Source organism: Alosa pseudoharengus, unplaced genomic scaffold (assembly GCF_046254945.1).
Source record: "Alosa pseudoharengus isolate Yale_2024_CS ecotype anadromous, Long Island Sound unplaced genomic scaffold, YU_APseudo_1.1 YU_APseudo_1.1_scf_13, whole genome shotgun sequence".
In the NCBI taxonomy this organism is placed as follows: domain Eukaryota; kingdom Metazoa; phylum Chordata; class Actinopteri; order Clupeiformes; family Clupeidae; genus Alosa; species Alosa pseudoharengus.
Genome location: NW_027468598.1, coordinates 9,865,367 through 9,890,228, shown reverse-complemented (window position 1 = coordinate 9,890,228; position 24,862 = coordinate 9,865,367). Strand labels below are relative to the sequence as shown.

Sequence of the window (24,862 nt, the reverse complement as noted above, 5' to 3'; positions counted from 1 at the left end):
ACATAGTAAATTATATAAAGTAGGCTTATTAAAATATGTAAATAGCTTAGTCTAACTTTGAAAAAAATATTGAAGGGAATCCAGTCCAGTGCACATGTCTTTGGCAAGTAGCCTAGGCTACTACAGACACAGGTGAAGAACAGTCAGCCTCAGCAGTAAGCAAAACCAAATATGTACAGCCAGCTTCAAAAGCAAGCAGCCCAGACCCTAAAATTATTTTTCTTTTGCCATATAATATATTTAGTAACTTCTGTAGACATCCAAAATGGGGTGGGGGTTAAAATTAGTAGGAAAAAAAAACTATTGCATAAACAGTCATATATATCTTTTTGCTGTGCAGTCTTAAGTTTCATTTAGATGTCTTGAAAAGGTCTTAAAAGTCTTTAAATTTGCACTTGGAAAATGTACCCTGAGAAAGACCGTTGGTTAGCTAGCTCATTTAAAATATCCTAAACTTTTTTTGACCCAGCCTCTTAAAAAAATCGGAATCGAGAATCGCTAGGAACCGGAATCGAAATAAGAAATCGGAATTGGAATCGGAATCGTTCAAATTCAAACGATACCCAACCCTACCTATGACTGCACTTAAAAACTAAAGGGGCGTTCATGGCAGGAACATAACGATAACTACAGCCATAACGGTAAAGGCGTCCACACTGACCAACAATAAGAAACGACTCTCTTTGTGTTGATGAATGTGATGGATAAAATTTGACTGATTCTGATTGTCTGTCAGCTTTTTATCATTCTCAAAATCGCTCTGAAAGTTATCCCTAACATTATCATTTTCCATGTAGTTTTTGTTATAGGGCTCTATTTTAGCGATCTGAAACGCACAGTATGAAATGGATGGTTTAAATATGTTTAGGGAGTGGCCAGACCAAAATCGTTATCTTGACAGCGTAATAAGTTCGCCAGACTCCAGACACATTGTTCTTATGTGTTAAGGGTTGTTCTTATGTTTCTTAATCATGGGTGTGTTTTGGGTGTTAAATAAAAGACTTAAGAGATAGAGTGTGCGGCGACCAAGTTTTTCTTAGTTTATTTTCCCTTGCCAGCACCTCGGAGGGTGTGCATTCTTTTCGATATTTATGTGTTTTGGGTGTAACAAACATTAAACCAATGAGAGTGACATCTGTCATTGCCATTAAGAGTAAGGAACGCAACATGAAACAGCGGGTTGGTATTTTGACAGTCAGCGCATCTGAAAGAATCTGCACGCGAGACTGTGTGCAACACCAGGATTCCGCTAAACCTTGCTTTACTAAAACGTGTGTGTGACTAACAGAGTATAGCCTACATGCATCTGCTCCCATATTATTTGAACTCATCCAAAACTAACTTCACTGTGGTCTCATAGTCAACAACAAAACAATTTTACACTTAGTTATTTACTTTCACTATTGACTGACAAAAAAAACACTTAGCCCAATAATGTTCATCACTGCCTTGGGTGTAAGAAAGGAACAATACTTGCGTTGCGCTCGCCACCACATTGCGCCGGGTGTAAGATAGGGCCCATAGTTTATGTGTGAACGTCGTCATTCATGTTAGCTAGAACAATATTGCCGTTATAATTTTGCCGTTATCGTTCTTGGTGTAAACAACCCTTAAGCCTTTTAGCTCTATGTTGGATGAATAGTAGTCACCAAGACAAACCCTGAGCTCCACCTATTTGTTGTGCAACATATACTGTTAACCCTAGAGCATGATGGCAGATCTGTTGTCATTCTATATGTTGTCAAACATTTTAAGATCAGTTGCTTTAGCATTGCTACACACATTATCACAAGTTCCCTCACTTCCAGGATCCTCATCTCTGTGAGCAATTAGGCCAAAATACATGTATGCTTGTGTCACAACTCCCACACTAAATGTTATTTCTCCATATTTTAGATAGATAGATAGATAGATACTTTATTGATCCCCAAGGGGAAATTTTAGATTCATTTTGTGTTCTATAGTAGGTTACATAAAAATGTATTTGCGCATGTAAATCCAGTCTCTGCATTGTTAATGTATCAATGGGTTCATAGTATTTTAGTATATGAGGAGATGTTTGACGGGGTCCAAGGTATTGAAAAATAGTAAAGCGGCAATATGCCATTTCCTGTGTGTTGTGTGTTTTTTGCTTTTATTTTGATGTAGACCTGTAATTGGCATCAAAGTCATGTGGGCATAGGTGGTCTAACTTATCTTGCTGCCTTTTTTCCATCTGAATGGAATGTCTTGGAATTTAGAACCAGAGTCTCCCACAGATCCCCTCCTTCAGCTGATCTCTCTCCAGAAAGCCTCGGGGTCATGGGAAATAGAGTCCTCCATGGCCAAGGTGTTGAAGAAGACAGATGATGAGTTGGACAAACTGATGCCAGTGGGGGTAAGGACAACAGCGAAGTTTAGGCTCAACAGAATCCAGGGAAATGCTAGTTTGACAACAATAGACATGAAATTAATAACTGGGCTTTGGCTGTAGCAACCAACCATTTAGAAGTAGAACTAGTAATGGAAATTTGTCCTGTACGTTTTAAGAGTTGGTGTGTGACCGAAAGAAGTTCTATAAACAAGACACCCTTAGCGATCAAAATATGTAAATTATATTAGCAAATTTATGCAACACAAGAGTAGTTTTCTGCTAACCATTTTTGCATTAACAACGAAATAGCTTACAGGGCATCAAATCAAGTCAAATGAATAGATATTTTTAAACCACTGACAAAACTCAAAATAGACTAAAACTAAAACTAAAATTAGACTTTGGAGGTCAGTGGCGGTTCTAGACTCAATTACTCCCTGGGCGAGATCCCCCCGAGCGCCAAAATGATGGAAATAAATAATCAGAACTTTTGAGGTTTTGACCGTTTTGTTGCAAAGCATAATCCATCTCATGGTGAAATTAGTTGTTGTGTTTGTTAAAACCGAATTATTATTTTATAGGCTAAGCATAGGTATCATTGCAAGATGGCTAACAAACGTAAAACTTATACTAGGCTAGGCCCTATCAATTAACATTGACGTTAGCCCTTCACTCATGACATGATACTGTTATTATTAGGACATTACATACCTTTATCCTTTGCTCGTTTCTCCTCTTCTACTTTTCATTTTTTTTGGAACTGGGCACCTGATGGCTTTAACCGCTTTCTGTCCATCGTGTTTGGCACTCGACAGTCGACAACAATCCACAAATTCCCATGATCCACTCGCGACCACAGTCAAGACCAAACCAATTCACCTGGGTGACCTCTTAATCGTTTTGTCACCTATTTTTATTAGCCATTTCACACAGTTAATTAAATGTGCAGGAATCATAGGTCTGCATTCATAACATTATGAGATGTGCGTTGTTTGGAAGAAAGTCAAGGTGTGACTGATTTTAGCCCACTAATAGACTGTTGTAGGCTACTATACAGTGGAACCCCATTCATCCCCCCTTTCCCGTTTCATTAAGGAGACCCAGAGGTGAACTGTCCCCCGCAAACCCCTCCCTTCGCCCCTTCCTCTGCACAGTGCAGTGCAGTAGGCCTACCTTCTGAGCAACAGGGGCGCCAATTCCCTAATTCCTCACACAAGTGATGGATAATAGAAAATCGTTTTGCGACGTTTATTATTATTATTCTTTTTTTTTTTTTTTTTTTTTTAAGCGCTCGTGCCGCCCCCTACAAGATGCCGCCCCGGGCGACCGCCCGGTTCGCCCGTACCTAAAACCGCCACTGTTGGAGGTAGCGTTAAGAGGGTCAGTACAGACAAATCGAGGTATTGTAAACTTTGTAAGTGCACAGAGAGTTTATAGTAAGGACTGTTTATGAAGTCAGTGCATTACTTTAGCTCAACTTCCGATCACTGCTATCTTGCGGAAAAGTATGTAATCGTTCAACTTCATGCAGTGCTGCACTCTGAATTATTCCTTTAATAGCACTCAAATAATAGTTCTAAGAGCTCCCAAACACTATGAGGTCAGTGGCTTAGTCTGGGCTACTAGCCTATGTTTGTTTCCAATTTGCAGATCCAGCTTTATGTACTAAAACCAGAGGGACTACAGAGGCTAGACTAAAGGACCGTGAGAAGCAGTTTGCTGAGTTTGACAAAAAGTTTATGGGATTAGAGTTAAGGATGTCTGATTCTGCCTTTAATTATTTATCTGCTAGGCAAAATATTTTACCCTAGAACATCACGATCAAAGAAACGGCATTTTACTGGAGATTATAAAGCTATTTCCAATTGATAGTCATGATGGTATATCTGTAGCCTGGAAGCCAGCCTGAATTTAACCCTGCCCACAAAAGTTGAGGTTGGGATATTCAGTCTGGAGTTGTTCCTTTAAGAAGCCTGTATGCTAGGTTGAGAACTGTACCAATCAAATCGTCTGGGCAGGCTTTATATGATGATGGACAGATGAGAAACTGTGCCTAATGATTCAGGTCATGTATCACCTGAGCGAGCTTCAGTTGATAAAGCTAGAGAAGCTAGGCGTTTAGATTTCCCCATTGCATATTGCACAAGATATTGACAGTGCAATAACTTTGAAAAAACAAACAAACAAAAAACAGCGATTGAGGCATTTTATTTATTGAGGTATTTTCCCCTGCATCGATTGAAACACGCCCCATAATCACGTCCCAATCATGCAGTACCAGACTCAAATTCTGAATAGAATGAAATGTTATGTTAGAATGTCAAGCTAATATATCTGTGTTTAGGCAGACAAGGTTGATTAAAGGTAAACTGCCTTTTTGTTTTTTGACTGACTGACTTGACTTATTTTTTGTGTTTTAGGTGGATAAGGCTGTGTGGGCTACAGTTCTGGCTCTGATTTGGCTCTATGGTTTCCGCCTGGATGCCCGGGATGAATGGCAGTTTGTAGCCATGAAGGCAGCATCATGGATTCAAGCTCAGAAAGGTAAACTTTCCTCCTCTCAGTTCAAAGATGTGTGTGTGTGTGTGTGTTTGTGTTTGCGCACGCGAGTGTGTGTGCGCGCGCACGCTTGTGCGTGCGTGTGTGCGCTTGTGTGTGTGTGTGCTCACGTGTGTCTCTTGTGTTGCAGTGGACTGTGTGTCTCAGTGTGTGCAGGCTGGAAATGCTCTGCTGGGATGTCAGCTGCAGCAGAAGACTCTGGGCCTCTGAGGACTTCACCACATCTTGCCTCATGTGTCCTAGAGCTTATTGGCATCACAATATCTTTCATTTGCTTCTGTCAATGTAATAGAATGAATATGCCCTCATGTTTTTTAAAATGATGTTTGAGCTTTTTAACCTTTATTTGAACAGTGATGAAAGGAAATGAGAGAGCAGTGCAGAGGTGGGCAAAAAATCTGTTGCAAACTACAAATACTTGCTCATGATGTGTAACATAATAAAATGCAAAATACTGGTGTGAAAAAATTATTAGGTACAAATAATTAGATATTTGAAAATGCAAATATACACACACATACACACAATAATCTTTAGTCTATTTGATTACTGAAAGGTCATCACACCTGAAGTTCTTGTTAGACCAGGGTTCTCCAACACGGTGCCCGCGGGCACCAGGTAGCCCGCGGCATGGCTATGAGGCGCCCCCAGCGCACCTTCTAAAAATAGCCAACAGGTCGCCTGCAGATCACGCTCTAAAAACACTTGTGAAGTTTTCAATAGATATTTAAGTCTAGACCAGAACCATTTTAAGAATGTATGTAGCCATACATACATCTGTAACATTAAATTAATATTGGTGATACCTTACAAATTGTAGCTGCGTTAAATTTGAGCCTTTGGCTGCAAATCTATTTCCCATTCAATCTTTAATCAACAACGGAAGCGGAGCGCATAGGCTACACGCTGCTCGCACGCATAGACAGTAAAGGGGGAAAAAACTTGCTCGTCTGGTGTAGCCAATGGAAGCATATCTTTGCAAAAAAATGTGTGGGCACAAATTTAGTTGCAAACTACAAATACTTGCTCATGATGTGTAACATAATAAAATGCAAAATACTGGTATGAAAAAAATTTATTTAATTAAGATACAAATAATTAGTTATTTGAAAATGCAAATATACACACCACCCACACACACACACAAACACTAATCCTGGCGCAGTGAGCTGCCTGCAACAACAGCGGCGGCGCTCGGGGAGCAGTGAGGGGTTAGGTGCCTTGCTCAAGGGCACTTCAGCCGTGCCTACTGGTCGGAGTTCGAATTGGCAATCCTCCGGTAACAAGTACGAAGCGCTAACCAGTAGGCCACGGCTGCCCCCTTCTAGCCTTCTAGCCAAGGATGGGGATATAACATAGGGCACTAGGAACTGACCTTGGTGAGAGGCTAATCTTTATCTGAGTGATGAAGGATCTTGTCTCATTTGAGAACAATTTTTTTTTTTATTAATGATTATAAAGTTTACTTATTTTACCTAATGTAATGCCATTTTAGCATGTCAAGCATCAAATTTGATACTGGAATGGAACTACATGTTCTCAAGACTAGTAGGCGTACTGCCGAAATCAAACGCAATATGCTGTTTCACCTTGTTGTTGCATTCGACTTGATGATACCGCCCTCAGAAATGCTTAACAAAAAACGCTTGATGTTGATGGCAGAATGCGTGCAGGCTGAAAAGTGTGTCGTTGCATGATTTTTTTGACTAAAGCACATCAGAGAATATGGCCAATCAGAAAATAGTATTTCTGAATGATACATACAATTTATGAAAGATAAATACATACAAAACATGAATTGAGGCGACTCGAGAGCACTGCAGAATCCCCAACTCCTCCACTAATGGAAACATGGAAAAAGTGCCAGAGACTGTACCAATACATTTCACATAACCACCCACATTGGATTATTGATTCCATCTTTGTCTTGACATCTATAAGACACTTTGCATTTCCCCACTCCTATTAAAGTTATTTCTCTCTTATGGCATGCTATCACTTGCTTTCACCCTGATCAATGCTCATTACCAAACTTAAGTTTTCTTATAGTAAAAGTAATTTACACAATTAATTGTGGGGTGATTTCCCAGCCAGTATAAGGAAGCGACAGCAGTGGTTAGGGGTGGGTAGATGCATGCAGAAGCTTGCTCTGAAAAAAGGCCCATGTGGGTCACTGTGGTTGTGTGCTACATCTGAAGAGACTATCCTTATTGTCCAAATCCCTTTCTCTGTTCAAATACAACTGAACCAAATTATAAGGTAGGATATATTATATCATATCTCTGTTGTTTTTACAAGATATGTTTCTTACTGTTCTATCAAGTGTTTTTTGTAAGTAGGCTAAGAGAATAATTTACTTTAAGTGACCTTATTGTTTTTCATGATGTAATTTTAAATATATTCTCAATAGCTCTAGTTTCTTGCAAACCAGTAAAGCATCAATACTCTGTGCATTTTCATCAACTATCAGACTAAATGGTTTTTCAGTTTAGCTATTCAGAAAACTATATGCAAGTCTTCATTTCTATCAGGGCAAGAAATATGTTTGTCCTAGTGTCCCACTGTGGTGTTCCACTATTCACAGAGACGATGATACTGTAGAATCTACATAGTGTAGGTTATGGAGACTAAGATGATAGTGGAAACACTGACGCAACAAAGCAGTTGCCTGCTGTTTGAATCGGATCTATGGTGTGACATAGTGTGGCAAACAACTCTGGCAAAACAACTCTTTCTTCTTCTGACAGAATACTTGATAGAAGGGTCAGTAGTCAGTAAGTGGTGCACTGTATTCTACTGAACTGTAGGCTACTGTACTGTACTTTACTACACTGCCTATTTGTCTTTGTCCTCTTTTTCTATTCAGGTTTGAAATCATCATTTGGAAAAAGGCACTAACATGGAGCACAGCTGTGGTCTGGTCACCAAAAACAAGGAGCCAGGTCTGAATATGAGGCGTTCACCAGTCCAATTCTCTTGTTACTTAATGTTGAGAGAATGATCATTTCCAACCTATGACTACGTGAAAACTTCAGTATTACTGTACTGTCTCGCCATTTAGTTAGCATGTTTAAACGTTGTAGGTAAGGGAAATGTTATTAAGGTCACCTGAGAAGCATTTCCAAAGGTTATAGTACTGACGATGATGATGATAAGAATAATGAATTATGCTGGATGAAGCCAAGTAGGCCATTTCTTTTAACAACACACCTATATACACCATACATAATTTATTGTAGGCAATGCTCAATTAACAGAGAACAATATTAACATTTTAGAGTGGCCCAACAGCCAGAGTGAGACCTCAATCTATACAAAACGGAGAACAAGGCCAGAGTGATGGCAAAGAATCGGTCCTCTATGTTGATTTGGTAGTGGCGGCCCGCCACGGTTTAATTTTCTTCCCCCACGGTATCAGAAATGGGACAGACGCACAATAGTCGCAGTTGCCTTTTAAATGATCCTGCCGACATTATGCACCCCCTGTTGGCAGCCGCTAACATTGCAATTTAACAACAAGCAGAACTATTCAGAGGTTTGGGGCTGTCCAGTTTACCTCCACATAGTGTGTGGATGTGCTTATTGTCCAAATGTTTGCTTTCTTCTGAGTCACTATTAAACAACACCTCCACCAAAAACGTCACCGCGGTGGGTCCGTTTTAATAAGACAACGTTCAACTTGTCAGCTCTGACAGCTCACATCCTGATATCAAAAATCTGGAAACATTAAAACGATAAGTGAGTCACTATTATAATACAAATTGGAAATAGTCTATAGATGTAGTAATAGATGTAATGATGTTAAAATAAATAGTTGTGTTGTATGACACGGAAAAGTTTATTTTTTAATAATTTGGGCTACACAGACGCACAAAGGCCGCACGACCTAAACGTTTGTTACCATTGTTGCTAAATGTTAAATTAGCAAAAAGAAGTGCAACCATTTTTTAAATGTTCTAACGAATTAGGCTACAGAATGCTTAGCCTAGGCCAGGGGTGGGCAAACTGCGGCCCGCCGAGCATTTTGATCCGGCCCGCCGAGCATTTCATTTGGTTATCAGGCTGCTCGCTATTTTTTTCCTGCGATAGAGACGACGTTGGTTAGCCTTACTGCAAACTGCTTTTCACTCTCCTTAGAGAACGTTTGCAATGTCAATGTCAAAACATCATGTTAAATCGAGATAACATCATGTTAAACTAAGTTAACTCCTTTGCAGCAGATCTAACGTGAACATTATGTGATCCATTTAATTGGGAAAGCGTCTGCACTCACGAGAGGGAGAGAAAGCCGCAGGTTCCAGCTGGCTTGTCATTGTTGATAATTGATATATCCTTCTTATATGAAACTTTTAAAAGGAAATCATGAAGGCAACAGTAGTTCCCACTACTGACCATTTAAAAACTGTGAGAGGGCCCAGCCGTAGGTACAGCACTAGCTATAGCGGAGCAGGCAGAAGATCATTGAGAAATAAACGTGAATTAAAGCGACAGTGCACAATTTATACATTTGTTAAACAGCATAAAATTAGAGGTATTTTTAAGCAATTCATATTTTAAAAGAAATACTTTTCATACTAAATTATAGGCTATAAAAAAAATATTTTTTTTATGTATGTGTCTGATTATGATGATGTATCTGCTCTTTCCTGGTCCAGGCCCGGGAGGAGTATGATGATGCGTTGAGCTCGGGCCACCAGGCCTTCCTGCTGGAGGAGAGTGATCAGAGCCCAGACGTGTTCCAGCTGAACGTGGGCAGCCTGCCTCCAGGAGAGAGTGCTGCCATCACTCTGGTCTACATCTAAGAGCTGGACATGCAAGCTGACGACGCCCTGCGCTTCTGTCTGCCCGCTGTGCTCAACCCCCGCTACACACCCCAGGGTGAGGCCCAGAAACATGGAGGCTTGTGGGAAATACTTCTTAAGTGTTCTAACGCGCTGCTGTTCTGACTAATGTGTGTTTGGAAAAAGTACCTGGTTATTTGAAACCAACTCTTATACTATATAGCTTAAGAGTGCCACAGGTATGACACCATCAAAATAAAAAGAAAAGAAAAAGTAGCATCTTCCCAACTGTCTTCTCAGACATGGACAGGAGTCAAATGGCCACTGTGACATCAGTCCCAGCTGGTACGGTGCCCTACACTTTGGCTCTCAGTGCTCACCTGTCCTCCCCCCAGCCCATCTCTAAAGTGGAGTCCAACTGTGATCTGGAGCCACTGGCTTACCTCAACCCAGACAAAACACAGGCCACGGTATGGAGTGCTGGACATTATGAATGTGTGTTTATAAGCAGTAGGTATAGTGTGGTGTAATGCTATATTCCTCTCTCTGATCCTCCAGGTGAGTCTCTCTCCAGGCCACCTGTTTGATCGTGATGTGGAGCTGCTGCTGTATTACCACGATGCTCATAAGCCCACTGCCATAGTGGAGGCTGGACTGGACACTGCTGAGCCAGGTGAGGGATTGTGCTCTTCACCTGTCGGCTTGGTGTAGAAATGTAGGCAAGTGTGAGTGACCGGGTGGCCACCTCACTTGCCCGGACAGCGTTGCGGTGGGAAATCAGAGAGAAGGGGTAAAAAATGTCAGGAATGCAGAAGAATTTGTATTTCAAAGTTGCCAGTGTATTTATTTTTACAGTGCCCGTTAGTCCTCCACCATCGAAACAGACAAAAAAGGAAAAAAGTTCAAAAATAGCAAAATAGGGCAAAAGGCAAAATACTCCCAAAAGGGCAAAATATAGCAAAGTCCAAAAATATATCAAAAGTCCAAAGATAATCAAAAATGGCAAAATACAAAAAGAGAAGGCACCAAATCAAAATACTATAGCTTCAGACTTCAAGGCAACAAGTTCAAATGTCCACTTACTTCAGAGCTCTCTCCGGTTGTCAGCTCTTCACCCCCTTAACCCACAACACAAACTGAGCCGGGTTTTTAATACCCAGTCCTACTATGCTCAGACGCACCATGATTGGCTAACAAGATAATTGACTAAACACATCCTTGGACTGTACCATTAATCACCATCATATTTGTACACAACGTGTGTTTAAATCATCAAACACAAACCAAACAATAACATGTACCTCAAACCCATCCCACACATCTTTGCTATGCTACACGTAAAGCCCATAAACATATAACATTCAACAGATGCATAGCAACACAAAGCACACTTCCAAACCCCCTTCGCGACATCATTCCCCATACCCAAAGTCAAGATGGCATTACAAATACTACACAAATGGCGCATGCTTCCGTTTGGCAGTGGTGACTGAAGGTGGAGGAACACAAGAGGTACGTATGGCGTTTTGTTTAATGAATAGACCAGGGAGATAATGTGGTGTGTGCAGTGTTACATGCGAGTGGGTACCTCACCCGTATGCATGAGATGTTTCAGGGCCGTATGAGTATGGAGACTTGTGGCGGCTGGTTTGGTACTGTTAGCGCAGCCAGCGCTAACTTCCGTGTTGGCGTTTCACTCGCGGAAACTGACAGGCAAACAATTGTCTCTGTTCGTAAGCAGGCAGCGCACACACTCCGGGCAAACCTTGTGCTGCGCCGGCTGTGTGAGCGTGTGTGGGTGTGGGGTGTATGTGCGTGTGTGTGTGTGTGTGTGTGCAAGGGCTCAATGTCTCTCGTTGGCACTCCTGCTCTTGCAGGGCTTCCGCAATGCAGAGTGCGTTCAAGCAAATGTTCGGAACTGTCCATAACATTCAAGGGAGTTCGTCAGGCAAAGCAAATATTCATAAAATGTCCATAATTCACACACAAGCAATACTATCTTTAAAACAGTGAGGAGGGGAGAGAGCGCCTACTCACATTTCCCACCACCTCTGCAGTCTCAGTCACTCGGGTGACGAGACAAGAAATCAGCCACCGTGTTCACTTTGCCAGCCCGATACCGGACTGTGAACCTGTATGGCTGCAGTGCCAAGAACCAGCGAGTAATCCTGGCATTCGTGTCTTTCATGCGCCCAAGCCATTGCAAGGCGCGATGGTCGGTCTCGAGCGTGAAGTGACCGCCCAGCACATAGTACTTGAAGGAGTCAAGGGCAAACTTCACTGCCAGGCACTCTAGCTCGACTGCTGCATACCTGGTTTCACGGGGAAACAATTTGCGGCTAACAAAAGCCACTGGTCGTTGGTCTTCCCCTTCACCTTGGAGGAGAACTGCGCCAATACCAACACCCGAGGCATCAGTATGCACCGTGAAGGGCTTGGTGAAATCAGGACTCTGAAGCACAGGGCCCTTGCAAAGAGCCCCTTTCAGGTCCACAAAGGCCCTCTCCTGCTCCTCCCCCCACTGACCCTGAGGATTGCCGTCCTTTCGGGTGAGGTCAGTAAGAGGTGATGCTCGGCTAGCAAAATCCGGAATGAACTTCCGGTACCAACCTACCAGGCCAAGAAATGACCGGACAGCCTTCTTGGTCCGAGGTCTCTGGCAGTTCCGCACCGCCTCCACTTTGTCCTGCTGTGGCCGAATGACGCCCCGACCCAGCACATACCCCAGGTAGCGAACCTCCTCCTGGGCAATGGCACACTTCCGGGGATGGATGGTGAGGCCTGCCTGCTTGATCTTGTTGAGCACCTCCTCCAGGTGTTGCAAATGTTCCCCCCAGGTGGCGCTGTACACCACAATGTCATCCAAATAGGCAGCTGCAAACGACTCAGTTCCAGAGAGCACAATGTCCATCAGCCGCTGAAAAGTGGCCGGCGCCCCCTGCAGGCCAAATGGCATGACATTGAAGTGGTACAGGCCCTGGGGAGTGCGGAATGCTGTGTAGGGCTTGGTCTCCTCAGTCAATGGGACTTGCCAATAGCCTTTACATAAGTCCAGTGTGGTAATGTAGGTGGCCTTCCCCAGCCTCTCTATCAAGTCCTCCAAGCGAGGCATGGGGTACGCATCAAATTTTGATTGGGCGTTGACTCGCCGAAAGTCAATGCAAAATCTCAGTGTGCCATCTTTCTTTGGGACCAGGACCACGGGGTTACTCCACTCACTTGTCGATCTCTCAATCACCCCCAGTGCAAGCATGTCCTCCACCTCTGCCTTGAGTGAAGGTAGCAGACGTTGAGGTACCCGATACATTCGCTGACGCACTGGGGTCGAGTCGGTCAGCGTGACTGAGTGCTCCACCACCGTGGTGAAGCCTGGCCCCTCCTGGAACAGGTCAGTTGGAACGATCTGGTCCAGCTCGGCCTGCTGCTGTGGGGTCAAGTGCGACACGTCCGGAATGGTTGCTGGTTGGCTGTTCGGGAAGAACTGCTCCGGTCGCTCTTCATCCTCCGGCACTGCCTGCACCCGAAGCGCTGGAGTCGTTATGTGCCATTCTTTCAGCAGGTTCACATGGAAAGTCTGCCTCTGCTTTCTTCTCCCTGGCATCTCAATCTCGTACGTTGCCGGGCCCATCTGACGGATGACGTTGTATGGCCCCTGCCATTTGGCCAGCAACTTGCTCTCCGATGTAGGCAACAGGAGCAACACTTTCTGCCCCGGCACCAGAGTTCTCTGCCTGGCCTTCTGGTCATACCAGGTCTTCTGCCTGGTCTGTGACTTCTCCATGTTCGCACGCACCAGTTCAGTCATTTGCTCCATCTTCTCCCTCATCTTGAGAACATGCGCCAGAACGGACTGTGTCTCTGTGGCCTGCGGACCCTCCCAGGCCTCCTTAAGCACGTCCAGGGGTCCCCTCACTGGCCAGCCAAAGAGCAGTTCAAATGGCGCAAAGCCAGTAGACGCTTGGGGTACCTCCCTGTATGCAAAAAGGAGGTAGGGCAGCCAACGGTCCCAGTCCTTTCCATTTTCAGCCACAAACTTCCTCAACATACTTTTCAGGGTTTGGTTAAAACGTTCAACTAGGCCATCCGTCTGAGGATGGTAGGGGGTGGTCTTAATGCCTTTTATACCTAGTACGCCATAAACCTGCTTCAAGCTCTTAGAGAGAAAAGCTGTGCCCTGATCAGTGATGATCTCTCTGGGGATGCCTACTCGGGAGAATAATTGAAGTAAAGCCTGTGCGATGGGTCTGGCAGATATCCTGCGGAGTGGAAACGCCTCAGGATATCTGGTAGCGTAGTCGCATACCACTAGAATGTACCTAAAGCCGGACTGCGTTCGTTCTAGTGGGCCTACAATATCCATGGCTATGCGTGAGAATGGTACATCAATGCAAGGAAGTTGTTGTAGGGGGTATGGGCTAGCTGTGTACTTGCTGGTAAGCTGACATTCTGAGCATGATCGGCAAAACTCCTGCACATCTTTATACATGCCTGGCCAGAAAAATCTTGCTGCCACGCGGGCGTATGTTTTCGGGAGCCCCAAGTGACCCGCCCAGGGAATGCTGTGCCCCATTGCTAACACCCTGCTATGTAGCTGTGTGGGCACGACCAGCTGCTCTTCTCTGCCCCCGTCTGGCTGATGGTAGAGGATCCCCCCTCTAAGGACATACCCCTCCCCAGCTAAATTAGGCGGGACCCCTGTCCTGACCCCATCCTGCTCAATGACCTTCTCAAACGCCTTCTTCAGTGACCCATCCTCCCGCTGCATCTGTTTTATGTCTGTGGCAAGCTCCTCCCAGTCCCCATCTGACTGAGCTACTGGCAATTCTCTGGCCCTTTTAACCGTGCCCTCTAGCTTGTCTTGTCTTCTCTGTTGTCTGGACTTTTTGACTCTACCACTGCTAACACACTCCACATCACTGCTAGCAAAGGGTAGCTCATGCAATGGGTCACTCCTGGCCTGCCCTTCTGCGCATGCCGTCTTGCTGCTCTGCGATCTGGTAACCACCATGTTTACCACTCTGCTGGACTGCAAAAGTTCCGGTAACACTAGTATGTCCTGGCCAATTAACACTGGGTGGCTTAATTTCTCCACTACACCAACAGTCAGCTGATAAACCTGCCCATTGACATTAATGTAAACTTCAGCTGCTGGGTAGTCATGTGCATCGCCATTAACACACATAATTGAAACCTTTCTTCCGGGTAACAGGTCTCGCTCCTCTACCAGGTGTGGCTGCACTAGTGTCTGGTTGCTCCCAGTGTCCAACACTGCTATGGCCTCCTTCCCATTAACAGACACCTGCACTGTCTGCAGCCTCCCCAGGAAACTCACTGCCTCCCCCTCTGGTCTCGGTAGGCAACTGTATCCGGCTCCCTTGGGCTTACGGTTAGGACAATCACGCACTATATGGCCTTCCTTACCACAATTGTGACACACTATGGATGTGGACGCTCTGGGTGCTACAGGGTATTTGGGCCTAATGGGAACTGTACTGTCTCTAGGGTAATTGCTAGGCTTAAAGGGGACAGTATTGTCTCTAGGACGATTACTAAGCTGTTGACCACCACCCTGACCAAAACCATCAGACCTACCCCTGGCTGCTGGCCTGTTGTCTTGGTTCTGGCGAAAGCTGGTGTGCCTCTGCCGTGCTGCAACGTAGTCCTCGACAAGTTCTGCCGCTCTCTGACCACTCTGTGGGTGCCGCTCCTTAACCCAAACTCTGACGTCTGGGGCCAAGGTCCTCAGGTACTGTTCCAGTATCAATGCCTCACAGATTTCTTCAACCGACTTCATTGCCGGTCTAATCCACTTATGAAAGAGGTCTTTCAGCCGGGTGTAAAGCTCTCTGGGTGTCTCACCGGGCTTGATGTCGGGCTCCCGGAACTGTCGCCTGTAGGTTTCCTCATTGATTTCAAACTTTTGCAGGATGGCTTCTCTTACGCGGTCATAATTCATGGTGTGGCTTGGCTCCATCGACACGTATGCCGCGCGTGCTTTCCCTGTGAGGTGGGGGACGAGGATCACCGCCCAGTTCTCCTTTGGCCAGCAGTATGCTGTAGCTAGCCGCTCAAACGTCATGAGATACTGCTCGATGTCCTCTCCTTCCTCCAGTTTAGGAATGGCGCGTCTGGACCACTCCATGGGCATTGGTGCTGGTGGCGCCGCTGCCGGTGGTGAAAGTGACGGTGGTGCTGCCGCTACTGATGATGGTGCCGCCACCGCTGGTGCTTGGCCCGCCGCCGTCGCCACTGCCGCCACTGGTGGTGGTTGGACCGCTGTCGCTCTAGCCATGGTCACCGCCTGCTTCTCTACCTCAAAGTCATCACGCAGCAGGTTCAGCTGGACCTGGATGCCCCTCCAGCGTTGTTCCTGTTTGAAGAACTCCTTTTCCTGGGTCTCCAGTGATTTCTCCAGGAGCTTACGCAGTGCAGACAGGTCAGACCCTTGAGTGTTGCCCCCATCTGCCCCTGCTGTGTCCTCCTGGTCCTCTGATGTTCCTGCAGCTTTCTCATTGTTCTTCAGCTTGCGATACGCCATCTCACCGAGCTTCCCCTCTGATTTCGTCTTCTGTCAGCATCAATCCCACTTCTGACACCAAATGTGAGTGACCGGGTGGCCACCTCACTTGCCCGGACAGCGTTGCGGTGGGAAATCAGAGAGAAGGGGTAAAAAATGTCAGGAATGCAGAAGAATTTGTATTTCAAAGTTGCCAGTGTATTTATTTTTACAGTGCCCGTTAGTCCTCCACCATCGAAACAGACAAAAAAGGAAAAAAGTTCAAAAATAGCAAAATAGGGCAAAAGGCAAAATACTCCCAAAAGGGCAAAATATAGCAAAGTCCAAAAATATATCAAAAGTCCAAAGATAATCAAAAATGGCAAAATACAAAAAGAGAAGGCACCAAATCAAAATACTATAGCTTCAGACTTCAAGGCAACAAGTTCAAATGTCCACTTACTTCAGAGCTCTCTCCGGTTGTCAGCTCTTCACCCCCTTAACCCACAACACAAACTGAGCCGGGTTTTTAATACCCAGTCCTACTATGCTCAGACGCACCATGATTGGCTAACAAGATAATTGACTAAACACATCCTTGGACTGTACCATTAATCACCATCATATTTGTACACAACGTGTGTTTAAATCATCAAACACAAACCAAACAATAACATGTACCTCAAACCCATCCCACACATCTTTGCTATGCTACACGTAAAGCCCATAAACATATAACATTCAACAGATGCATAGCAACACAAAGCACACTTCCAAACCCCCTTCGCGACATCATTCCCCATACCCAAAGTCAAGATGGCATTACAAATACTACACAAATGGCGCATGCTTCCGTTTGGCAGTGGTGACTGAAGGTGGAGGAACACAAGAGGTACGTATGGCGTTTTGTTTAATGAATAGACCAGGGAGATAATGTGGTGTGTGCAGTGTTACATGCGAGTGGGTACCTCACCCGTATGCATGAGATGTTTCAGGGCCGTATGAGTATGGAGACTTGTGGCGGCTGGTTTGGTACTGTTAGCGCAGCCAGCGCTAACTTCCGTGTTGGCGTTTCACTCGCGGAAACTGACAGGCAAACAATTGTCTCTGTTCGTAAGCAGGCAGCGCACACACTCCGGGCAAACCTTGTGCTGCGCCGGCTGTGTGAGCGTGTGTGGGTGTGGGGTGTATGTGCGTGTGTGTGTGTGTGTGTGTGTGCAAGGGCTCAATGTCTCTCGTTGGCACTCCTGCTCTTGCAGGGCTTCCGCGATGCAGAGTGCGTTCAAGCAAATGTTCGGAACTGTCCATAACATTCAAGGGAGTTCGTCAGGCAAAGCAAATATTCATAAAATGTCCATAATTCACACACAAGCAATACTATCTTTAAAACAGTGAGGAGGGGAGAGAGCGCCTACTCACAGCAAGTAAATACAAGTGAACTGCAAGCCGCTCTGTTTCTCTGTTTCAGGCTCTTTGATGAGGGACCCAGTTGTTTTGCTCAGCATTTACCCAGAGTTCCCCTGCTGCAGTAACATCCTCACTTTCCACGTGTGGAGAGTTTATTTTTGTGGTGGACCGATCAGGGAGTATGGACTGCGCAATGCACTCCGGAAAAGATGCAAAGATGCGCATAGAGAGTGCCAAGGTACCATGACTGCAGATGTACTGCAAGAGAGAACCTAAACTCTGATAAAACCTGCAAAAGCAGTCTTTGTCAATGCTTGTTCTCTTTAGTGCTATTACAATTGTTGCAGATGCGGTGTATAATTCCTTCACTAGATACAGGGTTTGCTCAATCTTATCCCTATTATTCGTCTTCAGGACACTCTGCTCCTGCTCTTGAAGAGCCTCCCCATGGGCTGCTACTTCAACATCTATGGCTTTGGCTCCCGTTATGAACATTTCTTCCCGTCAGTATGCTTTTACATTTATGTATATCTCACGTTTGCCCATTTTTATATAATATTCAGCAGAAGCAGAAGAAGAGGAGTTGCTGCAGTCTAGTCCCAATATGAGGAGGATGTCACCAAATATTGATATTAGTCAGCTAATTATTATATTCATTGCTAACTGTGCTTTCTCTAATTTAAGACCAAAACATTGTGAAGGCACAGTTAGCAATGAATATAATAATTGTCGATGACAAGAGAACAAAGCAAAACCTCTTCCATACAGAACATTTTGTCTTTCCTATTTTAATTTCATTTCAGCTCTTCATTTTCACTGATGGAGAGGTGGGGAACACTAAGTAGGTTTTGGACTTGGTGAAGATCAATGGGAATTCTCACCGGTATGTGATGGGCCACATGACAAAAAAATTACTTGAACAATAAGAGTAGATTTTTCAGATGTTTTATTAGTTTGTACATAATAAAACTGTTTGAAGCTAACCTCCATATGATATGTGCAGGTGCTTCTCTTTTGGAATCGGAGAGGGTGCCAGCACTGCTTTAATCACAGGCCTGGCCAAGGAGGGCTCTGGGCATGCTCAGTTCATCACAGGAACAGACCGCATGCAGCCAAAGGTAGGAGGAGATGGAACTGGTGGTATCATTTATACTTATATGTTAATGTAACATTATGGTATAAATACATGGACATGTATTTGTCCATGTCCATGTATTGAAATGGGTCGTAGTACTGTGCAGTGGATCCAATAAGTCAGCTGACACACCCACATTTTTTCTGTGATACATCAGGCTTTAATGTCATGTTTTTACAATAAAAGCTATTATTTTAAAAAAGAAATTACTTTCCTGTACACAATTTTTTGCAACAGATCAACAGGTTCACACTTTTCATTTTATTGGTGGTCAGTAATATTGTGTCCATTATTTTCACTACTTATCTGTCTACACACCTCCCCCAGGTGATGCAGCTATGCACTGCAACCAGCAGTGAAGGACATCTCTGTCCACTGGAACCTTCCACACTGTCACCACTTTGTCTCCTCCACTCAAAGTGCTCTTCCATGGTCAAAGGGCCCTGCTGTATGCCCAGCTCAAAGGAGAGATGAGAGGACATCTCAGTCATTTGTCTGCATGGAATTTATGTGGTGATGTTGATCCTGAAAATGTGAAAATGTAAAAGTGGGGTTTGTAAACCTGATTTGAAGTGAGAGTTAGAACACATTCATCACGTTTTCTTGCAGCCAATAAACGCTTTCAAATCAGTTTATTGGGAATAAACCGAATATGCGTGTGTCTTGTAAACACCTTATTCTGTTTGAAATAAACCGAAAAAGGCCATGAAAACACCTTAAGCAGAATATGCTCCCATAAGGAAGAGTGTTGTAGGCCTGCACATGCTCAATTCACACAGAATGCCTATATGTAGGTTGCGTCACTGACTCATTCAGAATAATGTCGATAGATATGTAAACAAGAATATGCTCAAAACTGGTTTGTAAACAGGTTAAACGGAATATTGACATAAACGGAATTTGGGCAATAAACTGATTCAAAACTGCTTATTCCCCGCATGAAAACGTGATGATTGTCTACTGAAGGTCACCAGGCTGTGCAATACTCACTTTTATACCAGTCTGGTGACCTTTGTGGAGTTTTGCACTTTTTTACAAATGTCAAGGAGTTTTAGACAGCATGCCCTGTTTCTGATGTACCACTGTGTCGTGTTGTGACTTCTTGAGAGACAGTGGTCTTCTAAAAAGGAACTAGAAAGGTATTCCTTACATGTCAGGGTGCAGACAACATAAATGCACCCTAACATGTAATTGTGTGATTCTTGATCTCAGAACGCTGCGAATCCTGATGGATCTGTGACAATACAGTACAACCTTTTGGAGGAGACGGTCAAGAACCAACTCAGCTTCTGCCTCAGACCCACAGGACAGACAGGGTAAAGATGAGAGGGTTCTTTTTTTAAGTGCAATTCAAATGTTGCAGCTGCACGTGGCTGCAGCTTCTGTAACACATTCGCCTGTACCACTCACTGCGACCTGTGGGTCATTTCCCAATCCCATCCCCATCTATTTCTCCCGCTTGCTTCCTGTCTCTTCACTGTGTGTTACGAGACCATTATTGTTTTCACAAGATGGATAAATGTAAAAATGTAATGCTCTCAAACAGACTAAAGAACGGAGTGGTGAAAATAAAACAAAAGAGACAGAAACCCTTAGACCTCTTTCGACTACACTCTCTAAACCTAAAACTAAAATAATAAAGTGACACACCAACCACCAAACCACCGCCAACGCAAAACTATTTACAAACACATCAAACATAAACGAATCCCATACGAGTCAAATGGCAAAAAGTAGATAAAGCAACAAATAAGGAATAACAAAGATGAACGCAGTTCCGACGAAGGCACGTCACAGAGGCATTCGCCCTGTGTGTACTGACGAGAGTGGCGAGGGAAAGAAAGAGTCATTAGACACAGATAGCTTAAAAAACAGGAGGCCCAGGCCCCTGAATTAACACGCACAGCAGTCACCTGCAGAGGAGCTGAGAGAGAAACAAAGAAACAGCGCAAGCACCGTTCTACTCCCGCCGTAACGCTGTGCTATCTAAATAAAGGAACAAGGTTTTTCAGGGAGAGGTTTGATTGTTATAATAATGTAGCTGATCTGTGTACTCTGCATTATTCACACGACCCCTGGTCTCCCTCCTCCCACTTTAGAGTGACTCTCCACCGGCTGGGGGCTCGGGCTCTGATCCGCTCGCTGGAGATGGAGGAGAGGGCAGCAGGGCCAGAGGCGAAGGCCCTGAGAGAGAAGCTGCTGCAGCTCAGCCTGCAGTCTGGAGTCAGCTGCACACACACCGCCTTCATCGCCATCCACAAGGGCAGCGGGCAGACTGTGCAGGGACCACTGCTCCACAGAACTGTGCCAACGCCAGGTTAGAGTGGGTCTCTATATTGTGGCACTTATAATATCCCAGTGATTCTGTTCAGGAAAATAACATACAGGTTGCTCTGACATTTTTATGCTTTTATTAGGAATGTTTTTTGGTGCACCTATGCCACCTGGTGCACCTATGCCCGTTTGCTATTCAATGCCAATGGCGTGTGTGCCCGGTTCAATGCCAATGGCGTATGTGCCCTGTTCAATGCCAATGGAGTATGCGCGCTGTTCGATGCCAATGCAGCCAATGGCTAGAATGACCACTGGTAAGTATATGGCCACACATTCTCCTCTCTCTTCCACACATTGAAATGCACAATAAATATTTTGCATTCTTGCATTGTATTCTTGAAAACTTTTTTGGACTGCGGATCAGGAAAATCACCTTAAAAACATTGCTTCACATACTGGCTTTTGTTATAGTCTATACTTGTAATTCCATATTATATTGTACAGGTACAGGCAATATGTAGTATATTGGCCCTCCAAAGCATGCTTTTGCATGACTTTTATGTGTATCTTATTGACTGCTTGTTCAATACCTCATTCACTGGTTTCAGCTTCTTAAACTTTAATATCGTCTGCTGTAAAGTAAGTACAGTAAACAAAATATGTTGTTTCTGACAGTAAACTAAAATGTCATCAATTTAGCAACAGCTGCAAATTAAGCACTTTGACAGTATTATAAAACCTATGACTGCACATAAAAACTAAAGGGGCGTTCACGGCAGGAACATAACGATAACTACAACCATAACGTTAAAGGCGTCCACACTGACCAACGATAAGAAAAGTCTCTCTTTGTGTTGATGAATGTGATGGCTAAATTTTGACGGATTCTGAAAGTGATCCCTAACATTATAATTTTCCATGTAGTTATTGTTATAGGGCTCTATTGTAGCGATCTAAAATGCACAGTGTGAAATGGATGGTTTCAATACGTTTAGGGAGTGGCCAGACCAAAATCGTTATCTTGAAGACGTAATAAGTTCGCCAGACTCCAGGCACATTGTTCTTATGCATGAAGGGTTGTTCTTATGTGTTAAGGGTTGTTATTATGTTTATTAATCAGTCATGGGTGTGTTTTGGGCGTAATATCCATTAAACCAATGAAAGTGACATCTGTCATTGCCTTTAAGAGAAAGGAGCGTAACATTCAACAGCGCATTGGTATTTTGACAGTCAGCACATCTGAAGGAATGTGCACACGAGACTGTGTGTGCAACACCACCAGGATGCCACTAAACCTTGTTTTACTAAAATGTGTGTGTGACTAGCAGAGTATAACCTACATGCATCTGCCTCCAAACTGAAATTACAGGGATATTCCACCATTTGGGGAAATACACTTGTTTTCCACCTCCCCTTGAGTTAAACAATTGATTTTACCTTTCCCCAGTTCATCCAGCCGTTCTCTGAGTCTGACAGTAGCACTTTTAGCTATTTGTTGTGCAACATATACTGTTAACCCTAGAGCATGATAGCAGATTCGTTGTCATTCTATATGTTGTCAAACATTTTAAGATCAGTTGCTTTAGCATTGCTACATACATTATCACAAGTTCCCTCACTTTCAGGGATCCTCGGCCTCTGTGAGCAGTTAGGCCAAAATACATGTATGCTTGCGTCAAAACTCCCACACTAAACATTATTTCTACATATTTTGTGTTCTATAGTAGGCTACATAAAAATGTATTTGTAAATCCAGTTTCTGCATTGTTAATGTATCAATGGGTTCATAGTATTTTTTTTTGCAGATGATTTTTTTGCGATCGAAGGAGCGATGTTTGATGAGTTCCAAGGTATTGAAAAAATAGCGGCAAAATGCCATTTCCTGTGTGTTGTGTGTTTTTTGCTTTTATTTTGATGTAGACCTGTAATTGCCATCAAAGTCATGTGGGCATAGGTGGTCTAACGTATCTTGCTGCCTTTTTTCCATCTGAATGAATGTCTTGGCTTTTAGAACCAAAGTCTCCCACAGATCCCCTCCTTCTGCTGATCTCTCTCCAGAAAGCCTCGGGGTCATGATGATGAGATGGACAAACTGATGCCAGTGGGGGTATAACGTTGTCTATTCATCATAGAAACAATCCCAAGAGCAGTTTATATCACATAATAGCATAAAGAATGTTTAACTTACATATTATTACTGTACATAATATATAGATAGCCACTTGAGAATAATGAATTAATTGTTGGTTCTGTTCTCCATCTTTGTCATGTATTTATGTTTTGAGTCATTACATGGCTCAGGCCTGGAGGACTGGAGGTCTTTGGCAACACACTAAGTTCAGATTAATGAGGTTATACACTGGATGACATCTTGTGTGAAATCCGAGACATTGATAATGGGCTAAGCCCGAAACGTTTGTTTTCCAGTTTTGTCCTAAGACTCATTGTTGAAATCTCGGTTTCCAATACAAATTGTATGAGTATCGAGCCCTTGAGTGCGCCTCTGTTCTTTCTACTTATTGTACTCAAATGAAAGTTCTAAACGTTTAAGTACACAACTGGAAATGCACATCGGCAGACTTATAAAAATGTCCGAAGTATTCTTCATTTTGATACACAACGTATCATAAAATCACTAGCCATTCCACAGCACAGTGCAGTACCAAGAGAGTGCACAAGTAGATCTTCTTTTTTATACTTTCACTATCAGCCAATGAGAGGCTCCACCATATCTCATTAACAATATAACACAGTAATCTGTATACATACAAAACTATTACAATAAACCCTAATAGATGCAGTCTGCAATGTGGCTTTGTGAAAGGTTGTTGATATATGAGCTCAACAGACAATCAAATTACACCCCTCCATTCCATGCTTTTGAAGCACCACGTTGATTGGCTGGAATTGATTATGTCTCAGTCACAACTGAGGAAATATGTATATTTTTTGCTTTGTTTGTGTATAGGCAGACAAGGCTGTGTGGGCTACAGTTCTGGCTCTGATTTGGCTCTATAGTTTCCATCTGGAGGCTCGGGATGAATGGCAGTTTGTAGCCATGAAGGCAGCATCCTGGATTCAAGCTCAGAAAGGTAAACTGTCCTCCTCAGTCACGGTCAGTCAGTAAAAATGTGTGTGTGTGTGTGTGTGTGTGTGTGTGTGTGTGTGTACTTGTGCTCACGTGTGTCTCTTGTGTTGCAGTGGACTGTGTGTCTCAGTGTGTGAAGGCTGGAAATGCTCTGCTGGGATGTCAGCTGCAGCAGAAGACTCTGGGCCTCTGAGGACTTCACCACACCTTGCCTCATGTGTCCTAGAGCTTATTGGCATCACAATATCTTTCATTTGCTTCTATCATTGTAATGGAATTACTATGCCCTCATGTTTTTTAAGTTATATGTTTGGGCTTTTGATAGACGTGGCCCGGAAGAGATGGCCGGAAATGAGTGGGAGAGGGGGGCACATCAAAACATGTTTTGTTACAAAGTACAATACTTATGAAATATAAGAAAATAAAGTACAAAATACTTGTGTGAAAAAATAAAATACAGGTAACTAGATGTACCGCAAAGCGGTACAAAATATGACTGCTGCCCAGTCCTGCCCATTCTCTCCGCAAAAATAAATCACGCAAAATTTGTCTCCATCTCCTACTCTTGCAACTTTTGTGTATGTAAATGAGTGTGTGCATGTGTGTGTTTGCTTTTGTGTATATGTGTGTGCTTCTCTGTGTGTGTTTTAACTTGTGAGTGTGTGTGTGTGTGTGTGCGTGTTTCTGCTTGCCTGCATGTATGTGTGTGTGTGTTTACAGTCTGTGTGTGAGCGCCTGCTTGCCTGCATGTGTGTGTTTTTGTGTGTGT

The 24,862-nt window shown here is 43.8% G+C and overlaps 4 protein-coding genes across 4 annotated transcripts in view; all 4 read left to right on the top strand.

The window, feature by feature from the left end:
- LOC143121604 (von Willebrand factor A domain-containing protein 5A-like) overlaps window positions 1-20,033 on the top strand; it is a 36,981-nt gene extending 16,948 nt beyond the window's left edge. The window contains exons 10-11 of the mRNA XM_076282044.1: window positions 18,600-18,714; window positions 19,059-20,033. Coding sequence (XP_076138159.1) covers window positions 18,600-18,714; window positions 19,059-19,205 — 262 coding nt within the window. The 3' untranslated portion in view covers window positions 19,206-20,033. The remainder of the gene's footprint in view (window positions 1-18,599; window positions 18,715-19,058) is intronic.
- Window positions 1,940-5,726, top strand: LOC143121606 (von Willebrand factor A domain-containing protein 5A-like). The gene is made up of 3 exons (XM_076282048.1): window positions 1,940-2,377; window positions 4,774-4,897; window positions 5,043-5,726. The coding sequence occupies exons 1-3, from the start codon at window positions 2,225-2,227 to the stop codon at window positions 5,120-5,122; spliced, it is 357 nt and encodes a 118-aa protein (XP_076138163.1). The 5' UTR covers window positions 1,940-2,224; the 3' UTR covers window positions 5,123-5,726.
- On the top strand, window positions 9,568-18,099 carry LOC143121605 (von Willebrand factor A domain-containing protein 5A-like). Its single transcript, XM_076282047.1, has 5 exons — window positions 9,568-9,790; window positions 9,994-10,163; window positions 10,252-10,366; window positions 17,658-17,834; window positions 18,011-18,099. Exons 1-5 carry the CDS (start codon window positions 9,724-9,726, stop codon window positions 18,085-18,087), a joined length of 606 nt encoding a protein of 201 aa, XP_076138162.1. The 5' UTR covers window positions 9,568-9,723; the 3' UTR covers window positions 18,088-18,099.
- LOC143121607 (von Willebrand factor A domain-containing protein 5A-like) lies at window positions 19,236-24,648 on the top strand (the record flags this gene model as incomplete). The annotated part of the gene is made up of 8 exons (XM_076282049.1): window positions 19,236-19,244; window positions 19,944-20,047; window positions 20,831-21,048; window positions 21,149-21,319; window positions 22,811-22,855; window positions 23,017-23,112; window positions 23,974-24,097; window positions 24,207-24,648. Coding segments are annotated over 6 exons (612 nt in total), but the record flags the coding sequence as incomplete, so codon positions are not given.
- Window positions 24,649-24,862: the final 214 nt, after the last annotated feature.

Bases quoted from the DNA above. Each gene is read 5' to 3' on its own strand.
- LOC143121606 (XM_076282048.1), top strand. From the start codon at position 2,225: ATGTCTTGGAATTTAGAACCAGAGTCTCCCACAGATCCCCTCCTTCAG. The intron at 2,378-4,773 runs GTAAGGACAACA...TTTGTGTTTTAG, and splicing joins ACAAACTGATGCCAGTGGGG to GTGGATAAGGCTGTGTGGGC. The intron at 4,898-5,042 runs GTAAACTTTCCT...CTTGTGTTGCAG, and splicing joins ATGGATTCAAGCTCAGAAAG to TGGACTGTGTGTCTCAGTGT.
- LOC143121605 (XM_076282047.1), top strand. From the start codon at position 9,724: ATGCAAGCTGACGACGCCCTGCGCTTCTGTCTGCCCGCTGTGCTCAAC. The intron at 9,791-9,993 runs GTGAGGCCCAGA...CTGTCTTCTCAG, and splicing joins CCCCCGCTACACACCCCAGG to ACATGGACAGGAGTCAAATG. The intron at 17,835-18,010 runs GTACCATGACTG...ATTCGTCTTCAG, and splicing joins TGCGCATAGAGAGTGCCAAG to GACACTCTGCTCCTGCTCTT.